Genomic DNA, 21,388 nt, shown 5'->3' with positions numbered 1-21,388 from the left:
CTGCCCAAGCTAACACGAATGAATTTCTCAAACGCATTATTTTAGTCTACTTAGTTTGTTTCATGTGTGAATTCAGTAAATAGCGACGTTTAGGAACTTATAGTAAATTTATCAACCAATCTATTGGAAATATGGCTTCGGTGGCAACGGAAAAGTTGAGTAACAGTGTTTTGGAATTTAAAGGGGTCCTCTCTGGAGGACACCACGGATGGGTCACTTCCATATCCACTCCTCTCAAAACTGATGTTAATACCATCATTTCTGCTTCAAGAGGTAGATTCTACTAGTTACCACTTCTACTTAGCTATTATATTTACTAATAAGTATAGAATGCTCTATATAAATTGAATGATGAATACAACCCAGCTCAATCTGAGTCTACCGTGCTGTATATGTTATGCTGACATACAAAACACAACTCATATATCTTGATTATATAGTCATTAGATAGACTGTTGAATTGAGTAGTAAAATAGAGCTAACCATTCCAGATATATAAATAATGTTCAGATAAAAGATTGATGATATGGGAAATGTTTGACGACGACATTGACGGAGAAGTTGGAATAGCAAAACGTGCTCTGACCGGACACTCGCAGACAGTGCAGGACGTGTCGATGTCCTCAGATGGACTCTTCGCACTCTCAGGCTCGTGGGACGGAACGCTGCGCCTGTGGGACCTGGTCAAGGCACAGTCAGTGCGTGTGTTCAACGGTCACACCAAGGACGTCAACAGCGTCGCATTCAGCCCAGACAACCGCCAGATCATATCAGGCAGCCGCGACAGGACCATAAAGCTGTGGAACACGCTCGCAGAGTGCAAATTCACCATAAGCAACAACACGCACTCAGATTGGGTGTCATGTGTACGTTTTTCACCCTCCGGAAAGGAACCAATCTTCGTATCGGGTGGTTGGGACAAACTGATAAAGGTACAGTCTAGATATTTGTTAATAGCACCCTCAAAGGGCAGTTTGTTTCATTAACGTCTACAACCCATGTGAATTATTACAAAGAGTTTCGATTACAGCCAAATAATTAATACAAATCGTTTTTTTATAAAATTTTATACCAAAAATCCTTTTAAAAATTACTAAATTTAATACTTACTCTAATTGATTTTTTAACTAGGTATGGGACCTCAGAACTTGCCATCTGAAGCACACTTTGTACGGACATGAAGGAGTAGTCTACTCAGTCTCTATTTCGCCAGACGGCTCCCTGTGCGCCTCAGGAGGAAAGGACGGTGTGGCCAGGCTCTGGGACATGAAGGAGGCAAACAGCCTTCACCTGCTGGAGGCAGGCTCGACGATCAACGCGCTCTGCTTCTCGCCCTGCAACTACTGGCTGTGCGCAGCCACCGACAAGGCAATAAAGATATGGGATCTTGAAAACAAGAACATATTGGCAGAGATACACAACGACAGGCCGAAGAAGGTGGGTCTCCCGTGGTGCGTATCGCTCTGCTGGTCGCCGGACGGAAGAGTGCTGTACGCAGGCTCGACAGACGGTAACATCTACGTATACCAAGTGAGCAGGAACTACAGCTACTTGGCAAATTAATCTTTTACCCAGTACAAATACGTGTCGACGAAATATAGCGGTAAACAGGAGGTTATTGCACGCATATGTAGTAGATGTGGTTGTAGGTAGTTAACTACGTTTATATGTATGTGAATATGGCCTAGATGTGAAAGTTGATTGAGTTAAGGGACAGATGAGTAGAGCACAGGGGGGGGTGAGTAGCCATGAGGGGAATTAAAAAGGGTAATCAAAGGAATTTGCAGATACCTTTAAATTATTAAAAACAAGGAATGCGTGAAAAGGACCAAAATTGCAAAATGGAAAGTATGTGTACTCTTGGACCGTGCAAATTGGAGTAACTTCTATACCCACAAAAGGAAGCAAATTTCATTTATGTGTACGCTTGAAATCTAATAATGGATGAGGACCAGAACGTGCACATTCAGAGGATTGGAATCGACCTTCCAGTCGACGAAAACGCAACGAGCGTTGAATTTCATCTGTCCAGGGTAAAGTATATCGAAAACCTGGATAAATGTGGCAAGTTGAAGGTAAACTCGTGATTTAGAAGCTCTAAATAAATGAATCTTGTAGAAGCTATCGCTGGTGTCAAACCTGATTCAAAAAATAGAACACCTGGAGCACAACAACAGCCTCGAGCACCTGGATTTGTACCAAAACAAGATCCAGGTGATTGAAAACTTGGAGAATCTCACGAATCTGAAGTTAGTCTGAGAAACATAAGGATCTTTAGGGTTCTGGACCTCTCGTTCAACGAAATCGTGAAGATTGAAAACCTGGAATCCTTGGTTAACCTCGAGGAGCTGTATCTGAGCAACAATAAGATTTCAGAGGTTGGAAAGGCCTACACATTGGGTTTTAGGTGACTAATCTCTCACATTTGCGGAATCTGACGCTTCTGGAGCTGGGATCCAACAAGATCAAAGCCTATGGAGACGTGGAAAGGCTGAGGACGTTGACGGCACTGTGGCTGGGAAAAAACAAATTAACCACCATGGTAAAGTTATTGGATTTAACTTGGTCGTAGAGTTTGCCAGATTTGCCGAATTTGGAAAGGTGTAGCATACAAAACAACAGGGTCAAAGAGTGGGACGAGTGTGTAGTCAAAAACCTCCCGAAACTGACTGAATTCTACCTCAGTTATAACAAGCTGACTGAGATCCCGTCTTTCATAACATCCATGGTACGGTTGCACCGCGCTCACTCATAATTAGTCCAACTTGGTCATTCTTGACCTGGGAAACAACAAAATATCAAAGATACACCACCTCGCTGAAAATTCAACCTTGGAGGAGCTATGGGTATGGATTTGGTTAAAATCAATTTCTTTAGCTAAATGATAATGACATTGAGGACGAAAGTGACGTGAGGGTGTTGACCGCCCTGAAGGGCCTAAATGTGCTTTATTTGGAAAGGAATCCCATTCAGTACAAGCTGGGCCCTAGTTATCGCAACAGAATCCTTGACATACTTCCAAGTAAATGCACACATCCTTTATTTTATTTTAGATTTAAAGCAGCTGGACGCTTTAACCACACAAAACAGAGTTTATTGACTCAATTAATGTATACTATTGTTTAAATTTTATATTTTTAACTGTATTTTAAGCCCATGTTAATGTTTACTTAAATGTTGAGTTTGATGTGTAGATAATTGGTGCTTTAATGTCTACTTCTGAGGTTGTCGGAAAACTGTTAGAACAGCTTAGAAGTAGGGCCAGTTTGCACGTACAGAGGAGCAAGAAGCTCAAGGACCGTTTAAAGCCAGAATCTGCCAAAAATAATGTAAACAACGTGGTTGTAAGGAGGAGGTTTACCCCCAGGCCTTTGGTCAGCGCCTCCAGCTCTGATTACTTCACTCGCTTGGTCAACAGTTCCCCAAAACCACTAGTTTTAAGGTCTGTGCACCATCCCGTGACAAACCACTTGTTAAAATTGAGTCAAAGTTCCAATTACAGGCACGTGCATATACATAGATGCATACACATGAGGTTATAGGCACATGCTTACGCGTAAACTAGTATTTATGTTAACATAAAGATCGCATAAATGGTATTTAGGAGTTACAGGGGACTTGTTTTACTCTCAAGCTTAAAGTTAATTAAGGAGTACTGCTCCAGAAATGGGCCATGCCATAGGATTTACACAACCTCGCACTCGAACAAGTTACTCTCGGACCCTGGTGTCAAGTTTGACAAGGTTCTAATAGTGTCAAAAAAGCTACTTCAAAAGGTTAGACGTCAGTTTCAGCGTGTTTGTGTTCGTGTGTAAATATGTGTGTGCTTTCAAATATTCCATAAACACTTTACTCACTTTTAGATTGGGAACTTGTACTCGTATAAAAACGGGTTGGTAGCCGAGGTCCCATTACCTGAACCCTCTAGTAGTCTAGGGGTTCCGAGACTTGTTCTGGCTGTTTGCCCAAGTAATAAGGCGAAGAGTAGGATTAGCGGAGCCAATTTGGGTACCATTATAAGGTCAGCCCAGGCCCTCGAATGGCAGGGGGTATACGTACTCAAAAATGACCAGATTGACCTTTTCGACCCACTCACAATAAGATCGTCACAGGTAACAGCTTAAAATCGCAATTATCTATTATTCCAGAGTCACTGATACTAATCCATGTGTAGTACTCCCTTTCCACTCTACCTTACCTCAAGGGAACTGTCAGCGAGATTATAGAATTCATTAAGAGTAATAATCTGTTGGCTTGCCACTGTGCAAATGATGGAATCAGTGTGGAATCTGATGAATTTTCAGATAAATTAAGGTCACACTGTGGATTAATGCTAATAATCGGACACATTCCACACGTAAGATTGACTATCAGCCATATTTATCTAATCCTGGTGAGGTATATCTGATCATTTTTATAGGAACTTTACACATTGAGCAACAAGATCTCGGTTAAATCGACACATCTTTCACCCAGTATCGACAATGGTAACAGTGTTGGCAATAGTACTGACTTTAGTTTATCCGGTGATTCAATTTCTGAGCCTATTGGAGCTTGTAGTGTTAAATACAGTTTGGATGACCAAGTTCAAACTGGAATTGCCATGTACTTGATTAAAAAGCTATACTTTAAGCACGTCTCGGCTTCTCCATTCATCATGAGCTGATTTAATGTACTATTGAGCAGTTTATGGCCTCTAGGAACCAATCGTTCAGTGGAAGGCTGATTGGCAGCCCTAGACACTCTCTACCTGTCAATTTTGGCAGTCGAGGGATAAATATTTTAAGATATACTAATTCCGTGGCGTAATTAGTATAAACGTGATTGTGAATATATTAATTTATAGAAGAGTATGAGTTTGGCATGTATACTTCGCTTCGATGTGACCCAATATACTTGGAAATTGATAAGAAGCCACCCGAATAGTCAATCGGTCCGTTGTAATATTTTTTGCTAAATTTTCTATCCTTGATACCGTTCACGGAGTATTTGTGGTGGTTCTTACGGATGTGTTTGTATTTAGGCTTATAGTTACGGTTATTTCTGAATCTGTTCCTGGAATTGATGACTACAGGCGTTCCATCCGACATTTTAAGGCCGAACCAGAGGTCTGACGGATTCTCGCACATGTTGAAGTGGCCGCCATTGCGGATGTTGACCAGACCACATGTTGAGTCGTTATCCGAGTTGCTTTGGTGTGACTTTTTTAGTGAGCTTTTTGCAGACTTGTTGACGTTCAACGAGCTCGTGTTCGTCGATTCGTTGTACTTCAATGAACTGCTTTTGGAGCACCACAAGTAATTTTTCGGATTATCTCCGAGCGCCGAGGCTCCATTGGTTTCTGAAGAGCATATTGTCTCCATATCTTCCAAGAGCACCTCCAAATTTACTTGAGACAAGTCAACCACCTCTGTTGATGGACTCTTACATAATGCCCCTTCGTCCATACCAGGTTCCATGTTCACCGTATCCATATTCAAAGGTCTATACAGGAGATTATATATATACAGAATTCGACATGTATATGTACGTAGAGTTAGTATCGGTATCCATCTGGTTAGAATACATTAGGTCGTACGAACTTAGTTCATCTGATGCAAAGAAGCTTGGATATACTTATGGTTGAAAGTTACCTTTAAGCCACCAGTGAAACTTTGCAAGATGCTTTTAAAAATTAGTAAGATACCGCAAAATTACAATTTAGTCCGCCGTTGTATGGACGGAGAGCAGATACTCTATCTGCTTACGATTTACTAAATATATATATATAAATAAATATTAAATCATATTATTGGTGAACATCTCAGTGTATAGTGCGAATCTTTATAATGTACAATATGAAATAACAAACTAATATACACTGAATTTAAATAAAGTATTTGCTGTGGGGGGTTACATCAAAGGATTATAGATCATCTGAATCCTTTGAAGTTTATAATGAATTTTTATCTTCTACACATTGTTGACTACAATAATATAATAAATGTTGGATGGTTGATAAATATTTAGAGTTTTTTGAGCTTAAAATGGCTGTTTTGTCAAATCGATGTTATATTAAATGCATCTCTGACTATTCATTCAGAAAATACATTTACATATTCACACACGCATTTATTTAAGTCCTACAATTCAATATATAATTTTTTTTAATTGATCCAAAGACTTATATATATGATTTGTTTTTAATAACATAAATTGTACATATTCATATGTACTGAAAGTTTAAGCGGATTTATTATTTTATTATTTACATTTGTATATTTTACTAGACATATGCCAGATTAAAATATTTTTTTTGTCTCAACATCTTTTTTGTCCACTACATACGACTTTACATCAGTTGCTTTTGTCTGCTCACTTGATCTTAATGTTCTCAATTTAATTACACATTCATTTTAAGCTTAGTTAGATATGAAGGGGGACTCGGAACACACATTAAATCTGTTGGATACTCATTATCCGAGTTTAGTGGATTTAACCGTCCAGCTGAGGATGTTCCTCACGGATAAACTATATCATGAGCTGACCGGAGCTTTAATAACACTGATGTCAAATTCTTCCGTCTCGTGTGACCATAAATTGCAAGTTTTTGAGACTGTTGTTCACCCACTCAAGGACTCATTCAATGTTCTTAGATTCTGCCAGTTGTTGAAGTTATCTTCGGACGCCTTAGGTAATTTGTACCATTCTGTTAATTTTTCGCAATGTAGATCCGTTATCTGCCCTGGAACACTTGAGTAAATATGACAAGTTCATGGAGAAGGATACCGAGGCATTTATAATGCTACAAATCGCAAAAGTAAGCATTTTTGCATTTAATTATGTTGTTTAAAATTTGTTTGCCTTAATTGATGGTTTTCAGTCGTACCACTTCGTCAAAAGTAATTACCTCAAAGAGTGTGACACACTCCTCGATACAGTTAAAGATACGCTGAATTGTACAATGAATTTGGATTTATCGGTTCACAGCTCATTCTACCACGCTTCGGCATATATGCACAGGGTAATGTGATTGAATAAATTAACGCTGACCCCTTAGTCTGCTAAAAAGTACTCGCAATGCTACAAGGACTGTATTATGTACCTATCGTACACCTCAATGAGTGAGTTTTGTCTTTAATTGACCTTGTGCAGATGACCTGTCGGAGTTGGAGAGGAAGAATACGGCAGTATTGATCACAGTTGCAGCAATTTTGGCGCCGGATAGTTTCGGATTTGGAGAACTGGTATCTTAGTAGCCAAATACATATTTTTTAATACGTACGAAGGGGTTAGCTACGATTAATAGCGTCTGACTCGCACAATAACAACTGTTCTTAGATACACAGACCGATAGTTGAACTGTACTTGAAGGGGAGTGAGTACAATTGGCTATACGAGTTCCTACTAATCTTCAACGAGGGGAACTTGCAGCTGTTTGAAGAGGCACTAGAGCGCCATAAGGGGCAGATCGCGCATTCTGTAAGTGAATAGTTGAAAGAGATTACGTCTATGGATTGACATGGGATGGCAGTTGGTTGAATCTAATTTGTAAAATCATAGGTGTTTACCCATAACAACAAGAATAACTACCCAAACGTCAATTAATAGCTATTATGTGGCTACACATCGTCGTTTAGTGACAACTATCACACGATAACTGATAATTGCGTAGGAATTAAACGGGTCTGAGAGGGATTTGAGACACAAATTGACCCTAATTGCGCTCCTGAACCTGGCCTTCAGGAAGCCCAATAAACAGAGGTGCCTGACGTTCCAGGAAATCGTCGACCACTGCAAGATACAGCTGAACGACGTTGAGCCTTTTGTACTAAAGGCGCTGGAAAACAAGTTGATCAAGGGCCAGATTGACCAAACGCAGCAGTTACTACACGTCACGTGGGTACAGCCGAGGATACTGGACACGAACAAGTAAGATCACCCGCGATGTTTAACAATCCCATAATTCGCTCAGATACTCTTTGTTTTCACACTGGCACTCATAATGCTTTGTAGGTTGGAGCTTGTGCGTCAAAAATTAAAGGGTTGGATAACCTCGACAAATGAACTCGTGAACGGCCTCGAGCAGATGGCCGCAAGCACCGCAACTTAATATCATGGCACCATCATACACGTTCCCACATTTTAAACAAGGTTAATTATCGTCCGAATACATGTTTATATACAATGTGTATAATGTGTATGGCATACTTATTATAGTACTTGTATACAAGTGTGTGTGATGTACACCTGTATGTATATACACATACAAATACGTGTTGATGTATGTACGCACACATATCATTAACCGATTAACATACTGATACCATACATTTGTACAGTAATTTGTACTACTAATAGCTACAATGTGATACTATTACGCAATGTAAAATACATTCAAGTCAAATTAAGGAGCCTTTTAAAATAGTTGAAACAGCAAATTTACAAAATATAATCACACATTTAAAAATTAATTCCACTTCGCAGACGGTCCATTCAAATATTGTACATATCTTACTAATGGTGGCATTGAACTTTATATCCAGTGTACTGGAGCCTGATCAGTTCTGTACCTTTGGGAAACAACCACTTCCTCAGGCGATAAAACTGCATCGGTTCCTAGTCCGTAGAGGTAATCAATCATCCCAGTGTATCCTAAAGAGTAAATTAAACACATATATATTTCGATTAATGTATTTTGACTACCATTTTTTATTTAATGTATTTTAATTGCCATATTTATATTACTTTATTTTAATTAGTGTGTTTATTCAAAATTAATTGTAATGGGTATCATAAAGTGTATGGGTTTATCTACTGGTGGTACCTATCATTGCTCCATTGTCTATGCAGTAGCGCTCATCCATTGGGAAGAGCTTCGCCCCTCTGTCCTCGGCCATCTTCCCGGCCATTTCTTGCAAACGTAAGTTGCATCCGACTCCGCCAACGAGTAAGATTTCATCAGTGCCTATATGAGCATCAGATACGCGTTCAACTAAGCAACCACCACTTCCTACACCTTACCTGTGAACGACATTGCCCTTTCAAGCATCTCTATTAGCATTGCGAACGTGTGCTCCTGGACGCTGTAGCACAAATCCACCTTGAATCCCTCGTACTCAAACGCTGCGTCCTCGCTCACCATGAGCTTGAACTTAAACTGCTCTATCAGCGCCTCGGCCTTCGTCAAGAGGCCGCTGAGTGAGCAGTCCATCCCTTTGACTACGAACGGCAGTGGTATCAGGTTCCCTGTTGACTTTCTAGCCAGAAGCTCTATTGACAGCCCCGGCGCAGGCTTGTTCGGCAGGTGCAACAGCCTTGCAATCCTGTCAAGCACGTTGCCTATTGCCACGTCCAGCGTCTCCCCCAGTACTGAGTACACTGTCCTGTTCTTGTCGTACGATAGCACCTGCGTGTTTCCCCCCGATACGTATAAAATACACGGGTTTTCGTACCCGCTCAGGTGCCTGCCCATCTCCACGTGCGCAACGCAGTGGTTCACTCCGACTATCGGGGATCCCGTTAGAAAATGTATCGTCTTCGCTGCCAGAGCTCCCACGTGCAGCCCTGAGCCTATTCCCGGCCCTTTCGTGTAGCAAATGAGCGACAGTTGCGACAGCGTAATTCCTGCGATTTCCAGGGCCTCTTTGAGCAGCGTGGCCATGTTTTCTCTATGGTGTTTTGACACATGTCTTGGCATGAAACCTTCGCCGTCCGGGGGCGAGTATGTTCTTCGAACGTTGGAGAGTATCTCTCCGTCCCCTCGTATTATTCCAATGCCCAGTTTGTTCGCGCTGCCCTCAATTCCGACAACATAAAACTCCTTAAGGTATTCGTCAGAATATTTTTTCATCAATGTGTACATTCGTTTATATTTTTACTGACTAATTGCGCCTAACATTCCTCCACACAACACTAGCCAAATTTATTTATTAAACTTTCTAATTTATCTTTTATTTTTCATTTTTAATTTAATATTAATTTTACACTAAATTCTACCATGTATATTAAATATACAGTATTAAAAACTTCAAATTTACATGAATGATGTAGATTTGGTAACTACTTTAAAGGATTCCTTAAAATCGTTTGCTGAGTTTAATAAATTTCTATAATCGCTTGCGTTAGTCTTTGAAGCACCTAGTAGATCCTTTTCTCGATCAAAAACTCTCCAAGGTTGCTCTTCGGGCTCGTTATCTGATGCCAATAGTTTCCTTTGTTCTTCCGGTGTTTTCCCCCAAAGTTCCGCCGTCTTCTGTTTTTTTATAAATTCCTTTTGGATATTTTCATAATCTACGAAGAATCCTTGCTCGTGCATTTCTCTTAAACTCATAAGCTCAGAGGCTTCTTCTGCAGTTAGTTTCCACTTAGAATCATCATGTAATTTCCGTTTTTCAGGCTCATTATCAGAGCTCTGTACTTTTCTTTGGTAAGGTTCTTGAGAATTAATTTTTGTTTTAATGAACGGCGATAGTTCGTTGTACACCTCAAATAATGATATTTTACATTCTGGCGGCTTCTTAAATTCCGAATTATTCCTCTCTAAATATAGCGCTTTTGATAAGTGTCTCAATTTCTTCTTCAGCTGCTGGTCTGAAATTTTTGATAAATCATACGATTGGTTTTCGTCCAATGCCCTTAAGAATTCAACTAAAACATCTTCGGCATCACACTTTCTGATAATATCTTGTGTAATTCTTATAAACTCTGGTTGCTGATAAATATAAGGCAACTCGTTACTCTCACTTTTTGTGTTATTTGGCTGGTCAACTGGGCAGGATGTGTCATCTACAAAGTCGTCGTCCCAGCGCTGTAAAAATCTTCTCTTACGATAATTAGGTTTATTCGACTCTTCCTTTTCCCCGGATTTCTCCAACGATGGAGACGACGACCGGGATCTGGAGGAATCAGGATTTCCGCTGGTGGTTCTGCTACTACTTCTGGTTCTGCTGCCACTTAGGGAGTCATTTTCTCGATAAGAACGTCTACGGCCCCTGTCTACAACAAAATCAGATAATTGCGACGACCTCCTAGTAAAATTCCTACCATTCTCTTCGTCGACGTTAGTTTTTGTCTTGCGATCATCTCGCGATGAATATCTCATTTTAAAATACCAGGTTTAGCAAAGGGAGGCTTCTGCCTTAACAACAAAACAAATGTACCTCATATATATATTTTAATTTAAAATCGATAATATTTATTACTAAAAATACCAATATTATATTCCCCATTTGGTCAATAAAAGGAAATATCGATAGTGTTGCCACGTGTTTGTTATTTTATAGTTACATTCGTCGAGTCACCTAAATTTGTAATTGAGATAATATTTGTAATATATTTTAAAAATATTTTGATCTTAAATGTGATTTTCACGTGTGTATTTTATAATATATTTAATCAAAATTTAAAATATAAATGACTCTGGACGAAAATTCTAATTTGCGTCAACTCGTAAATTTAGTTGTAAGTTTAAACATAGCTTAATATACACTTATTTGAGTTTTATTCATTAAACATATTACAATTCTTGTCAACTATTATTTATGTTTAAGAGTTAATTCGCTCTAACACACAATATTAGTGATCAATAGTTATAAACCCAGTGTTAATAATACGAATTAGTCAATTATTACTTGTATTGAGATTAAGTATTTGATAAACACTTCAGGACGACCTTCGTGATGTTGGACTCCACAAATATATCAATTTGCCGCGAATTTGTGTAGCCGGCACGCAAAGTAGCGGAAAGAGTAGTGTCCTCGAGAGCATAGTAGGAATTGACTTCTTGCCACGCGGAGATGGAATCGTAACCCGCCGTCCAATAGAGTTCAGGCTGAATCGCCTTAAGGGAAGCGATACTGATGATCTGAGGCCGTATATTGTTTTTGAAGGAAACGAGGAGAGGTTCTACGACTTTGAAAAGGCAAGGGAGAACATACAAACCCTGACGAACGAACGAGCAGGCACGAACAAGGGGGTGGTGGACGATCCGATCGTCCTGTCGGTCTACTCGCCAGATTGCCCAGACCTGTCACTGATAGACCTGCCGGGAGTGACGAGAGTGCCGCTGAAGAACAGCGACCAGACGGACGATATTGAGGCGCTGACGAAGGACATGATCATGAGGTACGCAAGCGACCCTAGGACGATCATCCTGGCAGTTGTGGCAGCGAACGTTGACATGTCGACAAGCGACGCGCTGCAGCTGGCGAGAAGAGCAGACCCGCTGGGAGTGAGAACCCTGGGAGTTATAACAAAGATAGACCTGATGGACAAGGGAGCGAACGCAGTGTCGATGCTGCAGAACGACGAGGTTCCGCTGAGGCTGGGCTACACGGGAGTTAAGAATCGTTCGCAGAAAGACGTTTTGGACGGAGTGACGATCAAACAGGCGCTAGAGGTACCTGAAAATAAATAACGACGCTATAGTTACGCACAGTATTAACATTCCAGAGCATTTTGGAGCACTTCATAGACTGTTTTTAGAATGAGAGGAAGTTCTTCAGCGAGCACAAGGACTATTGCACGTTGAACCCGTCACTTTGGGGAATCGACTCGCTGGTGCAGAAGCTGACGAACGTGCTCCTGAGGCACATTTCAGGAGTGTTACCGGAGTTGAGGGTTGAAGTGGTGTCAAAGCAGAATTCAGTGAGAGAAAGACTTGCAATACTGGGAGAGAAGGCGCCCTCGGACGCGAGAGAGCGACTGGAGCTGCTGTGGCAGCTGATAGGAGAGTTCGTAGACGTGTTCGGAGGAGCAATACGAGGAAGGTTCGTGAGAAGGCTGCACGAGTTCCTGGACGCAGACGCAGTCTCGAGCGTGCAGATCAGGTCGATCTTCAACGACCTGCTGGACAACTTCGTCGGAGTTGACCCCTTCGACAAGGTGTCGGACTACGACATCGACCAGGCGATAAGAATACACGAGGGAGACTCGCTGCCAGGCTTCCCGTCCCCGGACACGTTTGAGTACCTGATGCTGCCGCAGCTGCAGTCAATAGTGCCCTCCATACAGGACTGTCTAGGTAGGATAGTGTTAATGATAGGTGTTGATAGTTATTTATCATGGCGTTAGGTTTTGTTTTTAGTTATTACTTGTTAGTCTTTAGCTAGCTTTTAGTGGTTACCAGTTGTATAGTTATTAGTCGATATTCGTTAGTAGTTATTATTTAGTATTTATTCACACAGAAATAAAAAGGCAATAACTAGTGTAAATTTAACTGATAATTGAGTAGATAAGGTATATGGCACCCTGGAGTTGCTGAGCTTCAAAGTGGCAGAGAAGGTGTTCGGAAGGTTCCCGGCGCTCTGTAACAGAGTGCAGACGCTGAGTCAGCAACTGTTCAGCGAGGAGAAGGAGAAGACGAAGGCGTTCCTGGACCAGTACGTGGAAAGCGAGACGATGTACATCTTTACAAACGACTCAAAGTACCTGCTCGAGAGGCCGGAGCAGCCAGAGTACCTGGACAGAGCAGCACAAGTGACGCAGTCGACGATGCACGCAGTGTCGACTACGATAGACAACTTCAAGGGCAAGAAGACGAGATACAGCCCGGAGTTCATACAGGAGTTCAGAAGAAGACTCAACGTGTACTTCGGAATAGTGCTGAGGAACGTGAGGGACTCAGTGCCGAAGATGATAGGACAGTTCCTGGTCAGGCGCAGCCAGAAGAACCTGCACTATAAGATATACACCAGCCTGAGTCAGCAGGAGGACCTGGACCTGCTCTTCGGAGAGCCGGACCACGTGGCGAGGGAGCGCTTCAGCCTGCGGGACCAGATGACGGTGCTCAGCAAGGCAATCTCGCTGCTGAACAAGGACTACACGAAGTGCGGAGACTTCGACTATCAGCTTAACAGGGACATCCTGACGAGCCAGTTCAACAGCCTCAACAGCTTCAGCACGGGCGCAGGGCAGGGCGGCATGGGAGTGGCCTCAGCGAGCTCAGCAGCACTGGACTACGTGGCGGTGAAGGTCGGAGCGTCGGCAGCGACCAGCGCCAGCATGGGCGCCCATGCGGGGGTGTCCAGCGGCAGCGGCGACAAGTTCACCAACATGAACAGCATCTCGACGGCGCCGAGCATTCAGCATTCGAGCAGCAGCGCAGCACACTCTGCCGCGTCTCCGGGCTACGGGGCCAAGAGTAAGCCCAGGGGAAACCTGGGGAGCCTGGGCACGAATTACGTCAACGGCTTCTCAAATTTAAACATCTCGGCCAAAAAGCCCACGGAGCTGCTCAAAAAGGTGGTTTCCAACAACCCGCTCTTCGACTAGCGAATGTACACTATTTTTGGATATACTTGTATGATCACACGGTACTGTGACTTAATGTAATTTTAATTAAGAGTGGTTTATGGTCGGTACTTCTTCCATGATCAACGTAGGCGTGAATAATCGTTTAAACCATGCCGTGTAAAAAATGTGAGTCGAAACTGACGAATCTCGCCACGCCGGACGTTAAAAGGGACGGTAAGAGAATGGAAAATTGTAATAACAAATTAGGAAACAAATGTGCAGTGCGAGTGAACAAACTGATCGAAAAAAAGACAAAGAAAGATAAGTAGGTGTACCAGTATGATAAACAGGCTTAGATTGGAGGCGAAGGGAAACCAGTGTAAAGTTTGCAAGGTGTTTCTCCACATAAACGGAAAATACTGCAATTCATGGTAGGTTAATAAAAGTTAAGGCGATTTAAACAAACACTGCGTAGCGCGTACAAGCAAGGAAGGTGTCACATCTGCGGGAAGAAAATGGTGGACGTTTCTAAACACCTCATGTCCCTGGTGTGAGAGTGAGTATGTGTAGCCGATAAAGGGGAAAACGACGGTACAATTCGAAGCTGTGTAGAGTAATCTAATGGAAACCATATGTGTACCTTCTACGAGTAAACTGGACATATATGTGATTTATTCTCTGTTAAGATAACATACACGTAAAATTGTTGGCTGATATACGGGATTTGCAAATTCTGGTTTGAAATTCATACATGTTGGGATCTACACAAATACACAGAGTGTACCTGGACATCAAACGTGACAATAAGTTATTTTCGACCACTCAAAATGAAAATCTCAAACAGTAATATTTTTTAATTTAATTTAATTGTAATTCTTTGCTTAAAGTATTTCATTTTGAGAGTTGCAAGTGTACACTAGTGTATAATGATACGCAGATAATTAAGCAATTAGGCTATTTTGAAACACATGAACAGAAAAATGATGTTAGCTTTAAATTCGAGATTTGATGGCTCAAAGCCGGGCTTCAGCAACGACAAGAACGCAATTCTGCAGGAAACGAAGATATTTTCTAAAATTCCGATCAATTCGAAGAAATGTGCCAAGTTGCTAACGAGGATTCTGAGCTTGCTGAACTGCGGCAAGGAAAGCCTGACCGAATCGGAGTCTTCCGGCATCTTCTTCGGAGTGACGCGCCTGTTCGAGGCGGACGACGAGCGCCTGCGCAGACTGATATACCTGCTGATCAAGTCGCTGCCAGTTAACGAGACGGAGATATTCATCGTAACGAGTTCACTCACGAAGGACATGAACTCGAACAATTACGTGTACAGAGCGAACGCGATCAGGTCAATCTGTTTCATTATGAGAGGACCAGTCTCGGCGCAAATAGAGAGGTACCTGAAGTCGTCGCTGGTGGACAAGCAGCCGTACGTGTCCTCCTCGACGCTGCTGTGCTGCATAGGAATGTTCACGAGGAGCTCGGAGACGCTGAAGCGCTGGTTCAGCGAGATCACGACCTGCCTCTCAAACAAGAGCGAAATGGTGAGGTTTCACGCCACTATTCTGCTGTTCCTGCTGCGCTTCAACGACAAGCAGTCGATCAGGAAGCTGGTCTCGACGCTGGAGGACTCGGGAGAACACGTAATATGCTTCATCATCAGGTTCCTGACGGCGAACTCGGGGTTCGCAGAGACTGCGCCCTTCATAGCGAAGTACCTGTCGCACGAGAGCACGATGGTGAAGCTGGAGGCGTGCAAGAGCGTGGTGTCGATGCTGTTGGCGCACATCAGGGCGAAGGGGACGGTGGAAAACTTCGGCCACGACCTGAGCCCAGTGCTGGAGGTGTTTAAGCACTTCCTGACCGTAGGAGACGTCTTCACGTTCGCAGCAATGAGGCAGATCTCAATCCTGGCGCAGCTGGTGCCGGAGAAGGTCAACGTGTTCAACAAGCAGCTGGAGGTGTACATCTCAGACAAGAATCGCACGCTCTCGTCGCTGGCGCTGGTGACGCTGCTGCAGACGGGCAGCTCGAACACAATAGAGAACCTGCTGAACCAGGCCTCGGGACTCTCGGGAGAGTTCAAGCTGGAGGTGACGCGAGCAATCAAGAGACTCTGCATATCGCACCCGGACAAGTACAAGCACGTGCTGAGGTTCATGGCATTCAACTTCAGAAACGAGTCCTCGTTCGCGTCGAAGAGGGAGATGGTGGACGCGACGATATTCATCGTGCGCGAGATCCCGAAGGCGAGGAACTACGGAGTCCTCAACCTGTGCGAGTTCATCGAGGACTGCGAGTACGCGGAGATCAGCACGAAGGTGCTGAAGTTCCTGGGCGAAAACATCCCGAACCTGAAGAACCCGCACGAGTACGTCAGGTTCATCTACAACAGGCTCATCCTGGAAAACGCACTCGTGAGGAGCGCGAGCATCGACGCACTGGAGAGCATAGCGACGAAGCTGCCGGAGCTGAGGGAGTGCATTATCGAGATCATAAGGAACACAAACACAAATGACAACTTTGAGCTGCAGGAGCAAGTAAACGTGGTGTACAACCTGCTGCTGCACAACGCAGGCGCAGGCACCGAAGGGGTCGACAAACCCGCCACCAATCTGCTAGACGTAGACGCAGGCTCAAGCGCACCCAGTAGCGAGTTCGGAAGCTTCGGTGAAATTAACCAGTCGGACCTCAATAGACCCTGTGACGAAGGGGGAAAGCTGGGTGTCGCAGCACAGTTTAACAGAGATGACCTGAAGGGACTGTTGGAGGTGTATAACGAAAGTAAGATGGATATGTACCTGGAGGACCTGTCGAGAAAGCTGCAGGACACAGTGGATAACGGAGTGGACCTGGAGGAGTACGACCTGAGCAGGCCACCAGAAGAAAGGTCAATCAGCGTCGACACGGCGAGTGGAGCCGAAGCAACCATAGTCGCAACGGGTCCGGCACTGGAAACCGCACGAGCTCTGCCAGAAGACGTGGCGGAGAAGCTGGAAGGGAAAGTGGAGCCGACGTTGACGGTGAGCCTCACGGAGGAGGAGGAAGATTACAACGTCGCAGTGAACGTGTTTTGCAACGCGCACTACACAGTGCTGCAGTTCGCAGTCGAGAACACGCTCAACAACCAGTTCCTGGAGGACGTGTCTATCAGCCTGGACACGAAGGCCTGCAGCAACGCGGGGGACCTGCTCTACCAGACGGGAGCGAAGAAGGTCGACGTGAACGACACGCAGCAGCTGTACGCAGTGCTGCGGAACAGAGCGGGCGGGCCCAGCGACTGGGAAAACACGCTCATGCTCGGCCCCTGCGGAGTCACGCTCAACTTCACGGTGAACTGCTCGAACGACAAGTACAAGGACTCGTTCAAGATCAACAACCTCAACTTCGGGCTCTCGAGCTACATGGCGGCCTGGGAGCTGCAGCCGCGCGAGTACGTGGCGCTCTGGACCGAGTGGGAGCGCCACGAGGTCGCCGGCACCTTCAACCTGCAGTTCAGGTCGCTGGCGGAGGCCTCCGCCGAGATCCTGAAGTTCTTCGGCATGAAGGAGTGCACCGGCGGCCTCCAGAACAAGATCAGCTGGAGTCACCTCTCAGGGCGCTTTCTGGGCGCTTTCGGGCTGCTGGCGAAGGCCTCGTTCGCGCAGCCCAACGAGAACATGTGTGTTTTGAAGCTCCAGCTCAGGTCTAAGGAGGAGCACGTCTCCAAGTACCTCCTGTCGCACCTGGAGTAGCTAATATCGTATCGTATGCCGTTTAGTGGTTTCGTTAGTATTCAGTACGTTGCACGTGAGCTCTGTGAAGTGAGTTGACGTTGCGGTTGACAGTAGTTAGTTTTTGCCATTTCCAATATACTTGTTTGTGTGACTTTTCTGCTACTATGTGTAGAGTGGTGATGCGGCCCACGTTCGAAACTCAGATCACTTTAAATTATTTACTTGCCCCTTCATTTTTACTCTAGCGTACGTATCATGGATCAGCCTGCAACAGAAGCCACCAAGGAGGGAGAGAACGGTGATGCCTCAAACTTTCCGTCACACTTTCAGCTGTTCGACGAGCCTGACGACGAATTGGAGGAGTTTGACGAAATAGGTACCAATTTTCTCAGATACTCACAGCATAAATATTTATTAGTTTTTTCAGCTTTATTAGCCCCTTACATTGACTTTAGAGAGCATCGTTAACGTCGAAGATCCTGAAATTGCAGATTGGAACGAAGACTGGGAAAAGGACGGTAGGCAGCTACTCATTTATTTAATTTAAGCTACAGTACACTCTTTAGAGTCAAATTACACTTATACTTTTCGACACTGTCACGTTTACTTTTTTTTCCAGGATGGGACGATGAGGATGCGGAATCTGACTTTGTCAATAAAATTCTCCAGGAGCTAGAGAACTACAAGAAGTCGTACATTCAACAATAAGTTGAACATTTTCAACTTTCCTTTTATCAAAATTCACTCTTTTATTTTAACGTCAATCTTTTACTCGTTTCACATATATTACACTTATGTTTTTATGTCTATCTACCTATGTTCTAATGTGTATTCGTAAACTCCCTATTATTCTTAACTAGGCTGTATTCTTCGTTTTACTCTATATCATGTTTTTGTGTTATTTGTTCCTATTCTGTTGCATCTAACGAATGCCTCGTTTTTCATCTCGTTTTTGTGCCAATTCACTATCATTTTCTTTACGTCAATCCTCCTAACACCGTTTCTACAAATGCTTGACTTATTTTTCAAACTGTGGGCAGCTGTGTTTGTTGCATTGACTGTTAGCGTTGCGATGTGTGCTTCCGGAATGCTTACTCTCCACACCTCGAATACTTTACAATTACATTCCACTTTTGCCTCCTTTAACAATACAAACGATTTCGAATCTCCCACAATCCTATAATTACTGTCGTTCCTGCCGAAGCTCCCATTTATGTTACAGCCATTGCCGGGGGCACTATTACAGTAGTCCCTTACTTGCTTCAACTGCTCATCTTCTGACACATACTCGTCCAGGTCCTTATATATTTCATTCGACAAGCTAAGTTCCGCCAACGCCGTTTTCAAAGAGACTGTTATTATTTTTTTCCCGTAGGATTCCACTGTCCCTGTTACTTTCGTTCCATTTACCAATTGTACTGTTACGTTTACATCTTCCAATACCTTTATTAGTCTTGGGAGTATTAAGCTTTCCCTTGTTTTTATTTTATTACATTTATTTGCTCTAATGATCATTAAATTTATATACTGATCACACACACTCACTGTGGCACCACCATCATTACCTTATTCTTATGGAATCGTCCATTTATTTACACATTATCACATACATATCTGTATAAGCATATAATATGACAAAATTAACAAAATTTATCATTTTTTTTACAAATTTAATATTATCCAGTATTAAATGGATTCTCGGGCGACTTCTTCCACTAAAAACCACAACATTAATCTTAGTTGCATCAATGTCCGCAATAATTATACTAATTATCACATCAAATGTAAGTCGGTACAAAACTACGATCCCTACCTGTTTGTAGACCATATCTTTGTATTGCGATAACTTCAAATTGGGATACTCCTCCTTAAGCTCTGCCATTTTCCTCTCTTGGAACTCCATGTATGTCTGTAGAAACAATAAAAATGTTTTATTATTTGTCATCATACACTAACCAATACTACTAATAGTATATAACGACTATCAACATCGATACATCTAAGTATTTTCATACCGTTTTTATTGATTTATGGTCTCCTTCAATTACCAATGAGCTTAACACATCATCGATTCCAGAGGCTAAATTAACATTTAATATCATCACTAACTACGAGCACTAGTAATTAAATATCAATATCCATTTACGTACCTGTTATTATATCTATGTTTCCGTTGCTTATTTGTTCATTTATCAATTCATGATTCTTATTAACCAACTCATCTTCGTTCAAATTAACGTAATCCTATAAATAGTTGTTATTTCCATTTATTTATACTGTATATATTTATCTAATATTGATTGTTATCTCCTACATCTTGTTTTACTGATTCCTTTTGTGATTGTAAGAGTTGATTTTTTAAACATTCTGCTCTGGTTACTTTAGGCACAACTGGTTTCTGTAGCAATTATCAATAAACTCCATCAGTATAATCGATTATTTCTACTTTTAACTAATATGAACTATTATTTTATGGGCACTAAGTCCCAGTAACAATTGTACTAACCTTTCCGGGCTTTTTGTTCGATACCAGCTCAGATTCCTCCCTTTCTGCTAATTTACGCAGTTCGGCCTTCTTTTCAAGTTTTTCTTGTTGTTTACGCTGTTGTTCCAGCTACAAATTTATGAATAAATTGACAAACTCCATAAATACAAATACTGCTTTATATTTACTTAATATTACAATAGTTATTAACTAAAACATACTCTACGTTCCTCTTTGGCTTTATTTATTTTATCGTCGTCTTGCCAAAGCTTATTTAGTCTCTCCTCCTCTCTTTTTAAATTCTCAATTTCTTTTTGTTGCTTACGCCTCTCCAAGGCTTCAACAGCCTTACTATTAACACCAGTAAATTTACCCATGTATTTTGTTTATTTAAACTTCAAAATGTGAGACTTTAGGTGACGAATGATTTATTTTAAGAAGCGATAATGATCCGTTCATGTATATGTTAACTAAGTTACGATCACTTAACAGTTTTTTAAATACAATAATTACAAACAATTATTTAAGGAAATGATACAATTTATACAATTATTTATCAATAAAGATAATATCAAATTGTTATTGTACACCACAAAGTTTTTTTTATTTTTTAATCATTATAAAATAATAAATTACTTTCACAACTATTAACATCCCATTTTTATAAATTATACATATAATTTGTTAATATTTATTACACATATCCTTTATCTTCATTTACACATTTAATTTCTCATTGGCTCTACTCACGTATATTTTATTGTATCAATATCATACATTTACACATTTAAATATTTATTTAATTTTTAATCTGGGAGTTAGATTCCATAATAATTTGCCGACTTTATTCGTTAGATTCCTAAAATGAGTACACTAACAAGTACAGTAGACTTATCTCCTTTTTATTCGAGTTCAGCATTTACCAAACAACTAAATTAATAGCATAAAATAAAACAAACATAAATTACATTAA

The 21,388-nt window shown here is 42.0% G+C and overlaps 14 protein-coding genes across 14 annotated transcripts; 9 read left to right on the top strand and 5 right to left on the bottom strand.

The window, feature by feature from the left end:
• Nucleotides 1-131: 131 nt before the first annotated feature.
• On the top strand, nucleotides 132-1,563 carry TOT_040000613 (G protein beta subunit-like polypeptide; the record flags this gene model as incomplete). The annotated part of the gene is made up of 3 exons (XM_009694249.1): nucleotides 132-273; nucleotides 511-932; nucleotides 1,132-1,563. 3 exons carry the CDS (start codon nucleotides 132-134, stop codon nucleotides 1,561-1,563), a joined length of 996 nt encoding a protein of 331 aa, XP_009692544.1.
• A 377-nt stretch (nucleotides 1,564-1,940) lies between these two features.
• On the top strand, nucleotides 1,941-3,126 carry TOT_040000612 (protein phosphatase regulator subunit; the record flags this gene model as incomplete). Its single annotated transcript, XM_009694248.1, has 7 exons — nucleotides 1,941-2,075; nucleotides 2,119-2,249; nucleotides 2,279-2,378; nucleotides 2,408-2,542; nucleotides 2,573-2,728; nucleotides 2,760-2,846; nucleotides 2,878-3,126. The coding sequence occupies 7 exons, from the start codon at nucleotides 1,941-1,943 to the stop codon at nucleotides 3,124-3,126; spliced, it is 993 nt and encodes a 330-aa protein (XP_009692543.1).
• An 83-nt stretch (nucleotides 3,127-3,209) lies between these two features.
• TOT_040000611 (uncharacterized protein) lies at nucleotides 3,210-4,666 on the top strand (the record flags this gene model as incomplete). The annotated part of the gene is made up of 5 exons (XM_009694247.1): nucleotides 3,210-3,535; nucleotides 3,605-3,776; nucleotides 3,864-4,112; nucleotides 4,175-4,357; nucleotides 4,421-4,666. 5 exons carry the CDS (start codon nucleotides 3,210-3,212, stop codon nucleotides 4,664-4,666), a joined length of 1,176 nt encoding a protein of 391 aa, XP_009692542.1.
• Nucleotides 4,667-4,689: 23 nt separating this feature from the next.
• Nucleotides 4,690-4,809, top strand: TOT_040000610 (hypothetical protein; the record flags this gene model as incomplete). The annotated part of the gene is made up of 1 exon (XM_009694246.1): nucleotides 4,690-4,809. The coding sequence occupies one exon, from the start codon at nucleotides 4,690-4,692 to the stop codon at nucleotides 4,807-4,809; it is 120 nt and encodes a 39-aa protein (XP_009692541.1).
• A 26-nt stretch (nucleotides 4,810-4,835) lies between these two features.
• Nucleotides 4,836-5,474, bottom strand: TOT_040000609 (conserved hypothetical protein; the record flags this gene model as incomplete). Its single annotated transcript, XM_009694245.1, has 1 exon — nucleotides 4,836-5,474. The coding sequence occupies one exon, from the start codon at nucleotides 5,472-5,474 to the stop codon at nucleotides 4,836-4,838; it is 639 nt and encodes a 212-aa protein (XP_009692540.1).
• Nucleotides 5,475-6,411: 937 nt separating this feature from the next.
• TOT_040000608 (26S proteasome subunit) lies at nucleotides 6,412-8,092 on the top strand (the record flags this gene model as incomplete). The annotated part of the gene is made up of 8 exons (XM_009694244.1): nucleotides 6,412-6,673; nucleotides 6,711-6,799; nucleotides 6,863-7,003; nucleotides 7,040-7,103; nucleotides 7,135-7,226; nucleotides 7,321-7,461; nucleotides 7,655-7,911; nucleotides 7,996-8,092. The coding sequence occupies 8 exons, from the start codon at nucleotides 6,412-6,414 to the stop codon at nucleotides 8,090-8,092; spliced, it is 1,143 nt and encodes a 380-aa protein (XP_009692539.1).
• Nucleotides 8,093-8,515: 423 nt separating this feature from the next.
• TOT_040000607 (glycoprotein endopeptidase) lies at nucleotides 8,516-9,844 on the bottom strand (the record flags this gene model as incomplete). Its single annotated transcript, XM_009694243.1, has 3 exons — nucleotides 8,516-8,634; nucleotides 8,807-8,947; nucleotides 9,004-9,844. 3 exons carry the CDS (start codon nucleotides 9,842-9,844, stop codon nucleotides 8,516-8,518), a joined length of 1,101 nt encoding a protein of 366 aa, XP_009692538.1.
• A 171-nt stretch (nucleotides 9,845-10,015) lies between these two features.
• Nucleotides 10,016-11,083, bottom strand: TOT_040000606 (conserved hypothetical protein; the record flags this gene model as incomplete). Its single annotated transcript, XM_009694242.1, has 1 exon — nucleotides 10,016-11,083. The coding sequence occupies one exon, from the start codon at nucleotides 11,081-11,083 to the stop codon at nucleotides 10,016-10,018; it is 1,068 nt and encodes a 355-aa protein (XP_009692537.1).
• A 311-nt stretch (nucleotides 11,084-11,394) lies between these two features.
• TOT_040000605 (dynamin) lies at nucleotides 11,395-14,253 on the top strand (the record flags this gene model as incomplete). The annotated part of the gene is made up of 4 exons (XM_009694241.1): nucleotides 11,395-11,442; nucleotides 11,648-12,379; nucleotides 12,466-13,003; nucleotides 13,211-14,253. The coding sequence occupies 4 exons, from the start codon at nucleotides 11,395-11,397 to the stop codon at nucleotides 14,251-14,253; spliced, it is 2,361 nt and encodes a 786-aa protein (XP_009692536.1).
• Nucleotides 14,254-14,384: 131 nt separating this feature from the next.
• Nucleotides 14,385-14,649, top strand: TOT_040000604 (CRIPT protein; the record flags this gene model as incomplete). The annotated part of the gene is made up of 3 exons (XM_009694240.1): nucleotides 14,385-14,448; nucleotides 14,482-14,539; nucleotides 14,571-14,649. The coding sequence occupies 3 exons, from the start codon at nucleotides 14,385-14,387 to the stop codon at nucleotides 14,647-14,649; spliced, it is 201 nt and encodes a 66-aa protein (XP_009692535.1).
• A 533-nt stretch (nucleotides 14,650-15,182) lies between these two features.
• TOT_040000603 (coat protein, gamma subunit) lies at nucleotides 15,183-17,948 on the top strand (the record flags this gene model as incomplete). The annotated part of the gene is made up of 1 exon (XM_009694239.1): nucleotides 15,183-17,948. The coding sequence occupies one exon, from the start codon at nucleotides 15,183-15,185 to the stop codon at nucleotides 17,946-17,948; it is 2,766 nt and encodes a 921-aa protein (XP_009692534.1).
• A 237-nt stretch (nucleotides 17,949-18,185) lies between these two features.
• TOT_040000602 (uncharacterized protein) lies at nucleotides 18,186-18,638 on the top strand (the record flags this gene model as incomplete). Its single annotated transcript, XM_009694238.1, has 3 exons — nucleotides 18,186-18,306; nucleotides 18,386-18,448; nucleotides 18,550-18,638. The coding sequence occupies 3 exons, from the start codon at nucleotides 18,186-18,188 to the stop codon at nucleotides 18,636-18,638; spliced, it is 273 nt and encodes a 90-aa protein (XP_009692533.1).
• Nucleotides 18,639-18,815: 177 nt separating this feature from the next.
• Nucleotides 18,816-19,445, bottom strand: TOT_040000601 (hypothetical protein; the record flags this gene model as incomplete). The annotated part of the gene is made up of 1 exon (XM_009694237.1): nucleotides 18,816-19,445. One exon carries the CDS (start codon nucleotides 19,443-19,445, stop codon nucleotides 18,816-18,818), a length of 630 nt encoding a protein of 209 aa, XP_009692532.1.
• Nucleotides 19,446-19,606: 161 nt separating this feature from the next.
• TOT_040000600 (uncharacterized protein) lies at nucleotides 19,607-20,792 on the bottom strand (the record flags this gene model as incomplete). Its single annotated transcript, XM_009694236.1, has 7 exons — nucleotides 19,607-19,645; nucleotides 19,744-19,839; nucleotides 19,946-20,010; nucleotides 20,081-20,174; nucleotides 20,245-20,328; nucleotides 20,437-20,544; nucleotides 20,637-20,792. 7 exons carry the CDS (start codon nucleotides 20,790-20,792, stop codon nucleotides 19,607-19,609), a joined length of 642 nt encoding a protein of 213 aa, XP_009692531.1.
• Nucleotides 20,793-21,388: the final 596 nt, after the last annotated feature.

The sequence above is a fragment of the Theileria orientalis genome, chromosome 4, assembly GCF_000740895.1.
Source record: "Theileria orientalis strain Shintoku DNA, chromosome 4, complete genome".
Taxonomy (NCBI): Eukaryota; Apicomplexa; class Aconoidasida; order Piroplasmida; family Theileriidae; genus Theileria; species Theileria orientalis.
This window is presented reverse-complemented; position numbering and strand designations above follow the sequence as displayed.